At 45.0% G+C, this 17,376-nt stretch overlaps 1 protein-coding gene across 4 annotated transcripts in view; it reads left to right on the top strand.

Moving 5' to 3' along the window:
• Bcl11a (BAF chromatin remodeling complex subunit BCL11A) overlaps positions 1-5,170 on the top strand; it is a 95,429-nt gene extending 90,259 nt beyond the window's left edge. For all 4 annotated transcript variants that reach the window (XM_036200867.1, XM_036200869.1, XM_036200871.1 and 1 more), the window contains exon 5: positions 4,664-5,170. In XM_036200867.1, coding sequence (XP_036056760.1) covers positions 4,664-4,755 — 92 coding nt within the window. In that variant the 3' untranslated portion in view covers positions 4,756-5,170. The remainder of the gene's footprint in view (positions 1-4,663) is intronic.
• The last annotated feature ends 12,206 nt before the right edge of the window (positions 5,171-17,376 follow it).

Here is a 17,376-nt window from a genome sequence, read left to right as displayed (position 1 = left end):
AAATTTTATCTTTTACTATATGGGAGTCACTATTTATTATTGCTTCTATGCCCTGTTCAAAACAGAGGCACTTAATTTGAACTTTTATTTTTCTGTTTTTATTTTTTTATTTGGATGACCAAAGGTCATTACAACCTGGCTTTTTATTGTATTTGTTTCTGGTCTTTGTTAAGTTCTATTGGAAGAACCACTGTCTGTGTTTTTCGGCAGTTGTCTGCATTAACCTGTTCATACACCCATTTTGTCCCTTTATTGAAAAAAAAAATAAAAAAATTAAAGTACAATGTAAGCTTCTTGTGTCCTCATTTGACACACTCTGTAAATTCCTTCCAACAAAATGACAGGTTTTGAGAGAAGGCCAGCCTGTCTTTTTCAGGATTATTTCTATGGGCATTTTGATGTGTGTATTATACCCTAAAGGAGCATAAAGTACTTACTATATTAATAGACATACTTCAAGCCATGGAAATAGTTTTAGGCATTCCAGGTTTAGAGCCATTGGAAAGTGATTTCTGTGCACTGTTAAACCTCTGCTCTGTCCTCGGCAGAGTCACTCGGTCCATGTGAGCCCGGGAGCAGCCCCTCAGTCACTTTGGGTTCTCTGCCGTGCTCACTGTGTCTAGAAGTCCTCTCTGTTCTCCGAATATTTCCCTGTCTTGGAGTGGGATGCCAAAAAGGGGTCCTTAAACAAATAGCTCCCTATTTCCACATAATGACTTCTCGTACTAAAACGACCCTTCCCCTCAACCCTAAAAGTTGAGAAACAAAGGCAGGAAATATAGTAAACCTGTTAAATAATAATAATAAGATGAGAGGAGGCCAAAGATAGGAAGAGCAGAAACCGGCAACCAAAGGTGGCCAGACCAAGTCGAGTCTCTGGAAGTCAATGTTGGGCTCCTAAGACGCATCATGGTTTGCCTTGCGATTCCGAAACCCTATGGTCTGTACATGCCACGGTGGTTTTATATATGTGTATGTATATAGAAACATGTACGTGCATATATACATACATACATATATATATGTAACAGGTTCTGCCTTGCTGGTGGCAAATAAGGGTAGATAACCCTTCAATTAATTATCTTTTCATGTTTTGCAATGGCTTGAAAGGCAGGTTAGTTCTGTTTTAAAATCCCTTTCCTTAGGAATCTGTGTTGTCGGTTTCCAACTACTGCCTGTCGCAGCATCGAGTTGCTTTATTACAGCACGTCCCTCTGTAGTGCTGTCCCCCTGTCCCCAGTGTAGACGAACGGGTCCGACGTGTTCTTAGTTTTGTAAAACCCCAACGAACGCTGTTCTGTTGTCTTCTCGTGGTAGCATTGTTGTTGCATAGTTCTTCTCTCCGGGTGACTGTGAAGTGACCCTTCCATGTAACGCCTGTATACGAGGCCAGAAGAGTTTTGTCTTTTTAAGTAGGGAGAAAGGAAGGCATTTGGCTTTTATTTTTATTTTTTAAGCCAGTCTGGGTGGGAAAGGGGACTTCACTGAGAAAACTTTGAAGGATTATCACACAGGTGCAGAAATGGGGTGGGGATCAAGCACCTTGGAGAAGTTGGTGTGTGTTAGTAAACTACGGAAAGATATCTATGTTGTCTGGGTACCAAACTGATTCCAGAACAAATAGAAATATTTCCCTGTGCTTTGTCAGCTGTAAACGGTGGTGACTTCTGCTTCACCATAGGAAGTACCCGTACAGCTTCTGTGTGTCCCTGCTGTGCTTCCAAAGGGGGAGCTCAGAGTACAGCTGTGTAGACGTTAGACACAGTGCTTATTTTAATTCCTCACTATACGATGCTGTTAGTGTAATTAGATTTTGCATCCTGACAGACAGAATTAATGGTCGATACAGTATCCTTATAGGTCGAGATATCTTAAATCAAGCTGGGAATGGGGAGGTGCAAATATCTGGTGATAAATCACAGATTATGTTTGATTTACATGGTCCCAAAGTTAAATAAATTTGTTGGGAGACAGCTTTTTCAGGTTACTTCCTCTTGTGACTTATTGCAACCCTCTGATAAAATATTATTTCTGGAGCTTTGTGAGCAATAGAGGCATGAAAACTTGGCCACCAAGAATAGAAATTCTAAGTGACATTTTCTATCCTGAACTCAAATATTTTAAATTGTACTAGAAAGGAATCTCTAAAGCAAAATTTCTCACCATATAACACAAATTACTGATAGATTTTTAAATGAAGAAGTGCCCAGACTGTTCGTTATCATCGAGAATTCAGAGTTAAGTTTTTGTAAGTCTTGACATACCAGTAGAATGTTCTCTATGTACATGAAATTCTGATGCCTAGGGTGTTCTAAAGGGAATAAAAACAAAACAAAATCCCTCCATTTGAGAAAAACTTAATAAGCAGGAATACAGCCAATGCTATTATTTTAAATTTTAGCCCTAAATGCTTCCAGTGTGATTCTATCCTTCCTGGGATCATTTTCTATCCACAATCTTCAGAAAGACGGAATCTGACACATTTTAAAGGACGCTAAGAAGTGGGGTGAACATGGTACTTCTTGTGTACCAGCCATGCAGGAAGTGTGAAGTAGTTGTCTCCCCTCTCCCCAAGGCATTCTGTGGATAGAACTGTTTATTTCAGCCTCATTTTTGTATATGCGATAAGTTTACATTGTATATAGTCATAATGGTGGAAGTGAGAACTCAAAAGGAAGTGACAGAGGAAGCGGTGAACTAGAAAACATTTCACCTGGAAAAATGAGGAAACAAGGTGGCTCATTCACAGACACTGGGAGTTGGATGAAAGACACCACGATTATTTGGGACCATTCCCAAAAGAAATTGAGAAGGCCCTGAGCTGGTCTTGCCCACCTCCTACTTTACTCTGAGATTTAGGGAGGAAATACAGTGTTTTCTGGTTTTACACTCCCGTCCACACACACAAGCACGGTTGCTGATGGCTGTGATCTTCACCATGGAATGGTCACTCAGTGTCCCCAGCCTAGTGTGTTCAGGAATTTTTAAACAGTGGTGGGAATTTTGCTGCGATTGACAGTGTCCTTTCAACCTACTTGGCAAATTAGTTTTTGAGAGAGCACTAACTTTGAAAAAGCATGATCTCTACTTAGCGAATCTTTCTAGGCATCGCCTGAGGCTTTCCCAGAGCTTTTTTAGTTTTTTGTTTTTAAAAGAAATGGACACTAGAAAACATAGGCTGTGTCCCAGGGCTTGCTCCCCCTACAGACTGTAGACATGGCTGGTTGGCCATTTACATTTGCTTTTCTGCATCTCATTATCCTGTTACCCCACTGTTTCATTGACTACAGCACATGGCCAGGGAGTCAGTCTTTGGGGAAGGAGTCTGGCCTGCTTCTAATTCCCTGTGTCATCTGTCATGGGAGCAGCAGATCTCACCCTCCCTTCCAAATGGGAAAAGGAGCCAGTACAGTTCACAAGGGTCGTTGTACTTAAGTAACCAAACTTGGCTCAACACAACTCAATGATTGATCCAAATACTGTTTTTCTTTTCTGTCACATGGCAAGAACTATGGAAGGAAGGCACATGAATCTACCAGATTTCTCAAAGAGACAATGAAAAAAAGGCAAATTATACAGTTTCTCCTAAGCAAGAGCCCCCAGATCCCTAGAGGGCTGGTGTGCTTAAAAAAAAAGAACAGGAATATGGTATATGCCTATGAAGTACTTGTCTATTAGGGCTTTACATATAAGTCGTGGGTCAGACAAAGGGCTTTTCAGGGCATCTGCTTAAAAGGCCTCCAGGGCAGTGCTAGCACGGGGCAGGGATGGGGTCCCCAGGGTCCACCTGGTCACAGCAGGCCCCTCAGTCCAGGTCTCCACTGCTGGGGGGCGGATGTGGGAACACAGCTGAGCTCCAGGCCCCAGGCCTCCTGCCTCATGGAGTCAGGGGAGAGGAGGCCCCAGGCCCCTGCTTCAGGTCACCATGGCAACGAGGCCTGGAATGCCACAGTACTAGCCTTGCTCCCAGCACATCTGGACTCTGAGTTCTGTTGCTTCAAGGCAATGCCCACAGAAAGGGGGGAACCTGGGGAATATCACCATTCCCCCTCTTCAAAGTTGCCTTTCCCAGGACAAAAAACAAAACAAAACAAAACAAAACTCAAATAAACAAAAAACCTTGCATGTTTGAAAGAAACTACAGGCAGTTTGGGTGCAATTTGAGGGCAACTTTTTTGGGTTCTGATTTTCTCTTTAGAGCTTGTTCACCTCTTGTAAATCGCTGGCTGCTTTGACGTTGAACTTGATGACATTTCATGTTTTCGTTGAGCTGCTCTTACATCAGTTTTGCTTTTTGTTTCTTTATAATTTTATTATCATTTTAAGAAGCTGCCTCCCTCCCCTTCCCCCTCTCCCCCATCCTTGACCAAAGGACTGTTTGCTGCCAAGTTTTCTCAGTCATAAGGAGGAGTGTTTCTTTCCAGGTGTGTCCCAAGCTCAGTAGGCCTTCCATATGATGGAGTAGGGAGTCTGGGTCTTTCGGTTGACCGGCGGGAGGTATGGGACCTCAGAGGTGGACATATCCAGGGAGGGAGGTGACGTCAGTGGCTCAACCTGTGGTCAATTAAGTCATAATAGTAAAAAGCTAGCAGGACGACAGACAATCACCAGGCCAAGTCACACCTGTACTTTTTTCCTTCCTCTGTCTCCAACCTCTTTCCAGGTTCTTCACACACCCCCATTCGGCGTAGTACCCAGAGAGCTCAAGATGTGTGGCAGTTTTCGGATGGAAGCTCAAGAGCCCTTAAGTTCTGAGAAACTCTGAAACCCCCAGGGGCGGGGTGGACATGTGTCGCCCAGCCGATGTCAGCGTGGCCCGTCATCCTGCTAGTTTGTGATGTTCTCTGACAGTAACCCTCCAAGAAGCCGTTGTGCGAAGACAGGAATCCCGCCGAGTCCTTCCAGCCCCGGCCTGCAGTGCCATTTTATTTATATTTTTTAATAAAAAGTAAAAACAAAAAAACAGACCCACATTGGAACAGTGAACCCGTCCCAATTAGAGGGCCCTCCGACTGTCGCCATCAGAGCGGTGTCCAACCCTTTTGAAACCAGCCAACCTACTACCCGTGTTGTGGAAATGAGCATGAGCCCCGACCCCTCGTTTCTATACATTCTATGTTGTCTTTTAAAAAGTGTGCTTAACATTGACATAATAAATGTTGGAGCTTTATGCAGTGTGTGCTTGTTCTTTAATTTTTAATGTTCGCCAGGCAACCTGGCTGCTTTGGCTTTGTGTTTGTGTACCTGTTTCCTGCAGAGGCCCGTGGGGTGGGCAGGAGGACCAGACTCAAGGGATGGGCATGACATGTAGAAAAGGAAATAGGCTTTCACTTATCAGATGGCATACATTTTCAAAGAGAATCAAAATGCAAAACTAGGGAATAAATCATAGCAATATCATAATTAATGTAGTAGTATTGCTGTTTATTAATGCTGACGTGTGGTTTTCCTGTCTGACTTATAATTTGCATACCATTAAATAATGCATAAATATGGCACACTGAATCCTCTTTTTCAAATATATGCTTTTGGTGACTACATGTAGGAGCTGAATTTGTTAATTTAGTTCAAGAAAGATAGCATCGCCAGCTGGGTGGTAAATGTCAGTAGTTGCTTATGAAATATTCTGTTAGGATTCCAAACTTCTAGTGAATAGGTCTTAATGCAGACAAATAAACATGAAACTGCCTAATATTTACATCAGAATAGTTGGTAAAGATGTCAACAAGGGGAAAGCATCGCTGGAGGAAAGAGGTAGCCATCAGAACAGACCATTGCAACCATGAGTGCCTTACATCTTGAAGATCAGTGGCACTGGTGAGCTCTACAGATAGGTGCTAAATTCACCAAGAACTTCTCTCGGGTCGGTATTTTCCACTGTACAGATCCAGAAGAGAATCAAAAACAATATGGCATATTAAAGTATGCTCATAAATAATAGATCTAAGACACCTGTGCATTACAGATTTACATATTGGCTGTGAACCTGCGTGGGGAAAATCTTACCCATTCACCCTCTGGCTAGATTATCTAACCTAGTGAAAAGACAGCAAAATAACTGGCACCTGGATTCCTTTGTGCTTATTCCTCATAGATAATAGTGCTCCCGTTTATATTTGCGCGGTACTTTCATGGGCATTTTTTCACCTGTTGCTCGCTGGGATGCATCCCACAGCTTCCAGTGTGGAGGAGACCAGGGCTCTGCACGGTTAAAGCTTGCCAAACTCATGTTGATTGGTTTCTGAACCGGAGTTGATGCTACCAAGTTCTGTTGAGTTGTAGTCGAAGGTAATGCCCCTCCCCCAAGTGCTTCTGCTGTCAGTGCACAGGCCTATCAGGCTCACAAACACACGTGTGTGTTTTCATATACAGAGACCGGGGAGGCCCATTGATGGAGCAAGGGCTCCTCCTTGCCAGCTTCTCTCTGTGGCCCTTCCACAACAAATAAATAACTTTGATTGCAAACGTTTCCTTCATGGGTTTTTGAGTGTTCCTAGGTCAGAATAGGACTTCCAGACAAAAAGTTGTTTCCAAGAGAAACGCCTTCTCGTACCATACTCTTTCTGACTTGTTCAACTCTGAGCTCTAAGCCCACAAGGCATTCAGTGAACAGCATCACCTGGATGTACCAGCTCTTTGCTGATACCGAGAGAAAGTGGTACCAGCTCTACCGGGAGACCTGGGAGAAAGAAAGCTATGTGGTCTGGCACAACTACAGCCTTGAGAACTGGACATTCGCCACACTTTCAGATATGGTCTGTTTTCATCTCCACCTCTTATTTACTCTTAGACTGTGGCTAAATGAACAGGTAGCTTTGAGAGTCGTTTTGTTGGAAGGGAATGAACCGAAGTGGATAAAGAATATCCTTTTCTCCTTTCCCCATTTAGAGAAGAAAGACTCTTCACTAAAAATAAACAAAAACTTCCACATCTTCACTCATACCTCTTTTAATTGCAAGGAAATTAAAATTCATATATAGGGTTCATTGCCAAAGGATGTTATCCTGGGGGTAGAAGTTTTGAAACCTCACATGGGATTGATGATTTGGGAAGTCATCTTGTGTGATGTGTCAAGGTCATGGTTATTTGAGGAGGGTGGAAGCTGAGAAAGAAACTGACAAATCTGACTGGGGTCCTCACTGTGCCCTCTCTGGAGAGAGGGACTTGAAATCACAGAGATTAATTGGCTGCCCAGTATGCACTTCTCACACATTAGAGGACACAACGTTGGTGCTTGGATGGTGGGGACCAAAGATAGAGGCATCATTCTTACCCTCCTCTTGTCTGGTCTAAGCACATTGGTTTTGTCATCTGTCCAGCCATCACACATACAAAAGTCTGTACAACTTAGAGGTCTGTGACGACAGAGAGCCACTTGGAGTGCTCACAGTACCAGCCTGCTAAGTATCAGCAATGCCTGAGAAATAAGTGCCAAACCCAGCCATGGTTTGGTGAAAGAAAGATCTTGATCAAGGAGTGCAAATTTGTGCAGAGTGCCCAGACCTTGGCAGAACATGTCTGGTTACTTATGTTTGGCATTTTTAGGAATCTCTGGACTACAGCTAGGTCTTTAGGATGCTCAGGGATACCTTTCAGGTTTTAGTTTTATTCATTTGTTTATTGTTAGAGGATAGCATTGATCTGAAGAAGCTGATTATTAAGTTGCTTACTACAGGTTTTTAAACCTCAGTGCTAATATCCATTCCTGTAATAATTTCCTTCCAAATCAGAGTGCCCACCATAGAGATGGAGAGGGTTCAGGTTAGAATTCAAGTGCTGTGTAGGCGGCCACTTTTTCTTGTAGTACCCCACATGGGGGTGGCTCCTTCTTGTGTCTAATGTGAGGGCAACAGACTTGAGGAATTCTTTGCCTTGTGGAAACCAAGTTCAACACACTCTGCAAAACACACCTGCCCTCTTCAGGAATTCATCCTGTCCAAGAGAAACAGCACTGCACTTCTTCCCTCTGAGTCTGCAGTGGAGACACCACTGTTGAGCTTGCTCTCTTCTGGTTTCACATCAAACCAGAGAACTCATTTCCAGCAAATCCCAGAAGCAGAGATTATATCCATACCACTTCAGTGTAACCCAAAACTCTCTCCTTCTAACCATATTGCCTTTCCCTTGTTACGTGTTTGCGCCTTCTACAGAAGGCCTACAGAACACTTTCATGTACACACAGTCGGTTTGCCTCCTGCTTGTGTAGGTTCAGTAGGAAAAGAAGAGACTAAACCTGCAGGGAACCATAACAGTTACTCACTTTGCAGACTGGACAAGGGGTCTGAAGAGGAAGGAAGAACCTATGATCACGTGGTGTACAGGACCATCATGGCCAGACAGGAAGGCACAGTGCCCTAACAGCTGAGCTGGACCTGGAATCCAAGTATTCCAGCCCTTGTGCCAAGGGATCCAAATGATAGAGCTTGCCCTGTTGATCTGCTGAATATAGAAGCCTGGGCTGCAGAAGAAAATGTGCACTTCAGAAGGAATGAAGAAAAAAAAAACCAGTCTTGTTTGGTGATGCCAGTCCTCATAGGAAGGATTACTATGCGGTGTCTGTAATTGGACTGAACATGCAGGCCCCTTCCTTGAAGGGTTCTTGCATCCACACCTCCAATGGTAGAAAGAAACGTATGGACCAAGAACTGCTGAGAGATGGCTTTTAAAGTTAAAAGGGCATAAAAAAAGAGCCACTCATCAACCAAATTCATTGCAAATGACTTAAACAGATTTCATAGTCTGTTCCATTCTCCAGACAGGGTTTAAGAGAAACACGCACTTAATTTGAATTTCAAGGCTGCATCACATCCTGCTAGGAATCCAAAGAGCCAATAGTATGCCTTGAATCTTGTTACTGGAGGTACTGCATTTGGAGCACAGAGGTGGTGAAGTGGCCTGCAGGGTGGGCTGAAATGGTGGCCCATGGCACTGTTCCTCTTGCCCCCAGCTCCGCTGTCGAGCTTTCCCTGTGCAGGATGAAGCCTTCTTCTCCTCTTTGGATCAGGCCTCTGGTGTCAGCCTTGCTCTTGCTTTCATCTCTTCTGTCCCTTCTTGCCTTAGTGAGGACCTCAGGGTACACCGAGTGTCTTAAGGCTTGATGGGAGTGCAGTGATCTTCAACATTTGCAAAAGCAAAGCTCACTTTGAAATTGGAAAGGGGTGGGGTTGGAAGGTAGCATCTCTGGACTCTCCTGGATGAGGAGAGTCTGAGGGGAAGGGTCTGCCCACCTCTCTCCCACCATGTGGCTCCATGAACTTCCCTCCTGGTAATGCAAGCAGGCAGCCTCTGCCCTCCTCTCTGGCCTCTGTCTTCTCTCCTCAGAGAGCCAGCTGAGAGGTGTGGAGACCTTTGCCCTCCATGAGTTGCAGTGGCTGACCTCTCTGTTTCAGAGCTGACCAGCTGTCCCACTGTGCGGACTGCTCTGTAGTCACCGTCTCTTGCTTTCTGCCTCTCCAGGTGTTTTCTTTCCCCTCTGACGCTGATGTGCCACCTCTTTTCTCCCCAGCCTGGTGAGCTGTTCTGTGAGCCTGCAGCTCAGGGTGCTGCCCTCCTCCTTGATGCCATTCCAGGCCTGCCCTGTCTTCCCAGCCCCCACTCTGAGACAGCACGTCACAGTCACAACTGTGGGGAATATCCATCTCCTTACACTCTGTAATGGATTTAGAGTACTGGAAGTTAGTATTCGTGGCTGTAAGGAGTGGGCTATGCTTTTGCCCTGGCAAACCCACATTCTTTTTAAGTTTATGTTTCAGCAAAGAAAGCAACGGTGATTTTGGCTTGAGAATTTAAGCTGTCACTATGAGGTCTAGTTCCCTGGGTCATTTGATCTGTGCCCTAAGGGTAGAGGTCTCTCTGGCCCGTGCTCTGCAAGAACAGAGAAGACAAATCTCCACACTCCTGCTGCCTGCAAGAGATTGGACATGTCCCACAGGCCATCACTGATTAAGAACCTAACCCTTCTCATCCTTAGCTGGCCGATTGCCTGCCTGGAATGCAGATTAGAGGAAAATACAGGTTAAATGAAAACAATATTAGCTAATATTTATTGAGATTTCCCTACATTCTAAGGTCAAGGAAGGGATCCCTGTGGCTAGCATTTTTGATACATTCTTACATCTTCATGGCTCTCTTGTGTCTACCTACTGTTATTTCGCCCATTCTACTGAAGCTGAGAGAGACCTGACAACCTCCACCGCCACCACAGTATGGTCCCCAATCCTGTCTCTTTCTCTTTGTGTGTGTGTGAGCATGCACGTGGAGGCCATTAGTCGATGCTGAGTGTCTTCCTCAATTGCTCTTGACCTTATTGCCCTGGACAGACTCTATCACTGTACCTGGGGTTTGATAGCGCGTTTCAGCCTCTCTCTGTTTTCCTGATTGTAAACTGGGATTTACAGCAGCTTGCATTGTGAACCCGTTCTGCTGTACTCTGCTTCTATGTGGGTGCCTGTCTCTCCAGCCCCAGGAACCCTCTCTTTTAAACTTCTCACCTCTCTCTGTGCTGATTGGCTTTCAGTATTGATTTCGTCCAAGCGTTTTGCCCGCATTTGTAACACCAAGACTTGTGTATCATATTAAAAACATCACCAGTGTTAATTGGAATTCAAATGGCCTTGCTTTGAAGGTTTGGTTCTGTCGACTGTTGGGCAAGGCCAGTCTGCTTACTTCCTATCACTCTGAGAGGACCACTTTGATTTGGTTTTGTGAACCTTCTCTATGAATTCACTCATGAATCTTCTCCATCTGCAGCAAGGGCCCACTTATTTGTTCAATCAACAAATATTTATTGCATCCCTGCTATAGGAAGCCGACTGGGTAAAGTGCCAGGGAAGGAATGCGAAGAGGTAAAAGGCACAGCCATTGCCTATCAGAAACTGCCACCAGTGGAGAATTAAATTAATTAGAATCCCACTAAATAACTGGTCTCAGTTAAGCTGATGTGGTGAGAACAGTGGGCCTTTACAATGCTAATATATAATTCGCTTTGCTAATGTAGACAGCAGTTCCAGGGGAGGGACTTTAGCACTGTAGGATGCTGTTCTTCATGTAGCATCCTTGGCGTGCATACTTACAAACTGTTTCAAAGGGTGGAGATGGGTATATCTTGAAGTCTCCTCATGTATTTGGCCCAGTTTTGCTTATAAATACTAACAGCACATGGTTTGCAAAGAGAGTAATAATGGGGACATAGTTTCTGTCCTGCAGTCAAAGGTGAGTGACCTATGCTGGGGTGAAGACTGAGTGTTTGATCCCTCCAGGCTGGGCTGTAACTGATTACTGGAGGCTAATTCTTTTTGGTGGAACATGACAGAAGTCTGGAGTTCTCCCATGTCCAGTATTAGAATACCAACACAGAAAGCTTCCCAACACCCGCCAGTGTGCCAGGTGGTGTCCCAGTCCCACTATAAGAACAATTCAGAGTACAAGACCAGTGTCCCTCCTCAGAGTTGTAGTCAGTCCTTTTGGCGGATAAAATTGTAAGAATAAAAACACATATGAAGGGTCTGATATGATTATTTCATAAACAAGAGTTGAAAGCTGGAGGAATGCAGAGGAAGGTCATTTTCTGGGGTATGTGGGGATGGTGAGTTTTAATGGTTTTCAAAAACAGTTTAGAGTTTTGGTGATAAGTAGAAATGAGAAGTTCAGTCCAGTTCAACGAAGCAGCTTTGACGGTGATGATTGGCCAATGTGGCAGGAAGATGTTCATCTGGGAAAATGTTGCAACATAATGGTGGAAACTGACTTGGAACCACATGTTAGAGGTCTTTTAATGGTGGGCTAAAGGACTTGTATTTTTGTCTTATAGCTAATACATTAAAAAAGCTTATGGTCAGTAAATTTTTTTTCAGAACCATGTCCGCAGGCAAGTTGAAGGGAGTGCACAGCAGGATGTGAAATGGGCTGAAGGGGACTCTGAGGAAGCACAGTGACCAACAGGAGGCCAATCCTTGACAGTGGCCAGCACTCTGACTCTGCAGTGGGTATAGCACCTGGGTCACACTACTTAGTCATTTCTGCTAGTGAGCTCCCTCTATGGTCCATCTCCATTTCCTGTTTGTGTTTCTCTGGATCCATCTCAGGCTGTCCTTAAAAACCATCCAAAAGCCTACCTTCCTGATTGACCACTGTGAGAAGCCTGTACAAAGAAGAGCGTGAAGATTCGGATGTTGGGGCCCAGACAGGCCAGGCAGCTCCCAGAGGGACTATTCTTGCATACGGAAGGCGTCATTTTTCATCAAACATTTAACCTGTTAACATTATGCCCGAAATGGAAATGACAAACCCAACCAGAAAAAGAACAGAAGTTGAAAGATTTTTGTAGGTCAGCAAATCCAAAGAATTGTGAAGGGGAAGATTTAAAAATGATTCAAGAGAATTTAGAATCAAATCAAAAGATTTTCAAACTTGGAACGTTTGTAAAAGTTGTGTTATGTTTGGTTTCTCTTAACAATATGTGTCAATAGAAGCCATTTTCCACAATATTGTCTTACTGCCGTTTGGCATGCCGTTAAATGCCTGGATTAGGAGTAAGCAAATGCACAGGCAGTTGGAGAAGTACTCTGCACAGGGACCAGGCTGGGGCTTTGCTTTCTGGGAGGTGATGTTTCAAAAACAGAGGCTTTGGGTTTTGCTTTGCAGCCATGAGCTCTATTGTCTGGAGTCCTTTTGTCCCTCACGTTCCCGTTTCCTACTGCCTGTCTTAGACACTGCCTGTCTTAGACACTGCCTGTCTTAGACACTGCCTGTCTTAGACACTGCCTGTCTTAGACACTGCCTGTCTTAGACACTGCCTGTCTTAGACACTGCCTGTCTTAGACACTGCCTGTCTTAGACACTGCCTGTCTTAGACACTGCCTGTCTTAGACACTGCCTGCTCTGCAACTGGCCGGTGTCATAAGTCAGGATATTTCAGGCTCCCAAAGAATTTGCTTTTGGCGCTGGGTGGGAAACTGCTTCTTTCACCTTAGACTTTCTCTCAGAGTACAGGACTGATCTCTGTGGGCTCATCTGCGGCCTCAGCCTTCAGCTGGTCAAAAGCAAGAAAGTAATATACATGGACAGTCAGCCAAAAGAATAAGAATTATCCCCAGAGATACAAACATGCGTTGATATTACCAGGAGGGCCTCAATCTCCCCTCTCACTGAAGTACAGTAAAGAGCATCCCCAAAACGCTAAGTATCTCTAAGGACATTGATAGGGGATAGAGTGTAAAGGAATTGGGGTCTTTGAGATGAAGTCTTATGAGAAGATAGAGCCCCTTTCTATACTAAACACCCCTCTCCTGGATTAGTACAGGGCTCAGCCCACATCTTAGTAACATTATAGTCACTCAAAGACACATGTGCTTGAGTTAGCAAGCGCATATGTGAATACCAGGGGCCTGTTTGCATATGTTGCCTTTTCCTCTTTCCCAGTGAGTATGGGTGATGGTTTATGTATGGGAAGAGTGCATATTTCCATAGTTGCACAAAACATTCCTTATTTACAGCACATACATATTCATATTGTGTCCCTGTTTCTGAATAGAAAGGCATGCCTTACTTGTCACGACTATGATGATCTCAGTAACACTTGGGGCCTTGGTCTTTGGTGGTTATTACCCTCCTGTTTCTAGAGTCTTCCTCCTAGAAGCTGTACACCTCCTAGGCACCCATCCTTCTCCATGAGGTAAGGGTCACAGCAAGCAAGCCAGGCTGAAGGTCAGCTTACGCTCTCCGAGCCGAGGAGTCTTCCTGTCTCCAGAACAGCTGTGGATGGGTGCGAGCAGAGTAAACCTATCCCTTCTCCTACTGGAAATCACATTGAATTCTGACCCAAGGGGCCTCCCTGTTGCAAATGGAGAGGTAATCAAGTCACCAAACTGAGCCCTTTGAGAAAAGAGGGGCTTAGTTTTTCATATCCAATGTACGTTTTAAAGAGCAGAGGGTCGAGGTCACAAAGACATAGGAAGCCTTGAAAAAAAAAATAGAAGCAAGATGACAGGTGTTGGCTGTACTGCCACTAGGTGCTGTGGATAAACAGAAAACATTTCAGAGTTAATGTGAGCTTTAAAAAGCTCCAAGAATCCTACCAACATTCTTGGCGGTGTAACAGAAGAGCAGGGTCACAGCCTGCCTGGTGAGTGCCGGCATGGCTCTTCTATAGTTCTTACTACCTGTAAAGCCATCCCTGGTATGGGAAAGTCTCACCTGTAGAGACCTGGAGTGAGACCTCTGGGCAGGTCTCACGGGGTGGAAGCTCTCTGTGGATGATGACATTTGGTTGTTAATCAGCACAGCCAAGGACAGTGTCTAGTACCCAGAGTAAGGTGGCTGAGGAAACCAGTCCCCAGAAGCTGTTGCTCCCCTAGGAATGGCATTCCCATTTCAGTCTGCTAGCTTGGAGCCCTCCTCTCGGTGCGCTCTGTGTTGACTTGGGTCTCTTGGGCATCTGCTATACAGAGTTTGGAAAATCTGAATCAAGGGAGCTGACTCAAGATTTCCTTTTAGGAATTCGGACACCTCCTCCTGTTGAAAGGACACTGTATATATGTGTGTGTGTGTACGTGTGCGTGTGTACGCGGTAGGCCTGTCCCAGGCTAAGTGTCTGTTCTTTCACTATTCCAGTTACATTAGGCCTGGCCATGGAGAGGGCTCCCCCAACACTGCTCACTCTCTTTTTCTCACCCTCTTTTGGAACCAAGTGCAGAGAGCTCCAGCATGGGCACCTCTTTTTTTTTTTCTTTTCCTGTGGGCCAAGCTTACAGTTTTCAAAGTGCTATGACAGGATGGCTGCAAAAATAAAAAGCTAGTGAAGGCTTAGTCACAATATTTCTATAGCTGGCAATCAAAAGATCATATTGCATGCAACTGGCAAAATCATCCTAGGGAAATTATGCATTTTCCAGAATACCTTATTCCCTTCTGTGTATTAAACATTACTTTAATATTCTGGTGACAATGTTTTATAATTAATCTAAATGTAAGGGAATGAGCACACTAGAGATTACGCCTTAGTGTGAAGAGGTGAAACGGGCTGCGTTGCTTGGCAGCCCAGATTACTGACTCGACTTTCACTTACCACCAAGCACGGAGGACTCGGAAGGCTCATAGCCCACCACATCCTCAGGAAAGGCAAGTGTTCCGTGCACTTCGGGAGTAAAACCTTCTTGCTCACAAAAGTGTTAATTCGAACACAGAGGAAAAGTGTTTTAAGAATTGCATTAGTTCATAGACTTATATTGAACTCATGAGGGGGAATCTAGCCCCTGAGAGATAAAACTAAAGAGCTGAGCCATAAACCAGTATGATAACATCCTTATTATAAGATGCAAATGGAGGGACCCAATTCACTAAAACACATGTTACTGGTATTTAATTTTGCTTGTGGGAATATATCAGAAGTTGGCCTATGCCTTACGCACAATGTACTTAAAACGAGGGCGAGTAACTTTAGCTATAAAAAGAAGTGACAGAAGCATGGGGCAAGTCAGGATGGAGAGATAATTGCAAGGATCTAATTTAAGTGTCCGTGTACACAGCTTGCTTTCCTGGCTTGGGCTTAGAGGCAAAGCGTTGGTGCAGTGCAGGCGAGTGACGCTGGTTTCCTGAGATCAGGCAGGGGTCTGGCCAGCTCTCAGAGAGGAAGCCCCTCTGGGTGGGGCTGCAAGTGGTAGGCCCACACCCAGCGGCCATCACAGGAACTTCACTCCAGCTCCTTCACTGGTGGGTCTGTGGTTTCTAGACGAGAAGATGCACTTCCCCATGAGAAAGAGGTCAGTTCCTCTTTCCTGAGTGGCACAAACAGCCTGTGGGACGCTTGGACTTCCTGCCACTGTCCACTCCAGCAGGTGAGTTATGCTGTCCTCTCAGGTCAACACTGAGGCCTTGTACCCTGCGTTTCTCCAGGTGGTTGACTCTGTGAGCTCAACGAGAAATGTCTTCAGCTCTCACATTCTCTCAGAAGCCTTTCTCAGCAGGGAGCATGTGCCACCTGAGACTCCAAGTGTGACCATGGATCCACAGCCACTGAGCATCCCTTGAGAGTCACTAGAAATGCATGGACAATAGCCTCACCGCTAGGCAACTTAGTCATGCTGTCTGTTTTTATGAAACTCCTGAGAGTTTGAAGTATGCAGGATTGCAAAGGTCTACTGAAGGTGTTATTTGTTGCAAGAAGGTATGACTGTGTTCCCGCCTAACTCATTCCAGAAGCGAACCCCACCTTCTTGAGAGTGGGTGTTAGAGAAAGGGGGAGGAAGATGAGCAGGACAGGGCTCCTCAGGCCACCTTAGATGAAGGCTAGCTGACCTCCAGCAGGCTGAGTAGGCTTGTAAGGGTTTCATGGCAACTTGGACCAACTTGGTCTCACACCTGTCAGCACCTGAAATGCCTCTACCAAGGTGAGAGTTCCTTTGTAACACAATTAGGAGAGAAAGTCTTACACAACAAAGGGCAGGAGTGTGGTAACACCCAGGTGTGAATGAGTTACATGATAATGCGCCAATCAATCACATCTCGAAGGAGGCTCATCTAGTTTTTGTGGGTGAGCTGGACAAACATCCTCTGTCCTGAGGTAGGACACAGACAGGGGAGTTGCTAAGAGGACTGGGTGCAGAGCATGAGGTTTGATCTCTGGTCCTGAGTGAAGCCCTCATGTTGGGCAGAGGAAAGGATGAATACAAACATTTAGCTTAGTCTCCCAGCTGTGGAGGAGGCCATTCAGCTTTGCGTTGTCTGGTGTAGGTATTTGTTGATTTTTTTCAACCCAGGTAACTTCCTCCACAGGGGGAGTTTCCTGCTTCATGAACTCCAGCTTTACATTGCAAAGTCCCTTCTCTCTACCTGGCCCAACCCAAACTCTTGTGACTTTTCCTATAGCAAGCCCAGTACCTTGAACATAATTCTTGCGTCATGAGTCCGTTCTATTCAGATGCTCATGTAGAAGTGGCTTTTGGAAAGACTGGCACAAATGCCCTTGGGATAGTTTTACCTCCCCAGGATGGATTTTACTCCTGTGTATACCTGAATAGCCACATGTATCCAGGTCTCTGGAGAAACTTGCTCCCAAACCCTTTCCATCAAAAGAAGAAAAAGAAGAAGAGGAGGAGGAGGAGGAGGAGGAGGAGGAGGAGGAGAAAGAAAGAGTGGACATTTTATTTTCTTGAGGCTCTTAAAGTTCAGATTACCCCTTCAGATTGATCTAACTGTTTACAGCTGGGCTGGGGCCTGAGGATGGGTGGTGTGGGATTGCTAATGAATGTGGTCCAGTATGTGCATTCAATTGTGTTTTCCCATAGTTAGATTGAGGCTGACTTTGCTCTCCCACTTGGCCTTTGAGAAGCTATCCCCAGATGCTTCCTGGGGATGGAGCCCATAGTGCCTCTGTGTCAG

Source organism: Onychomys torridus, chromosome 10 (assembly GCF_903995425.1).
Source record: "Onychomys torridus chromosome 10, mOncTor1.1, whole genome shotgun sequence".
Classification (NCBI taxonomy): Eukaryota; Metazoa; Chordata; class Mammalia; order Rodentia; family Cricetidae; genus Onychomys; species Onychomys torridus.
This window is presented reverse-complemented; position numbering and strand designations above follow the sequence as displayed.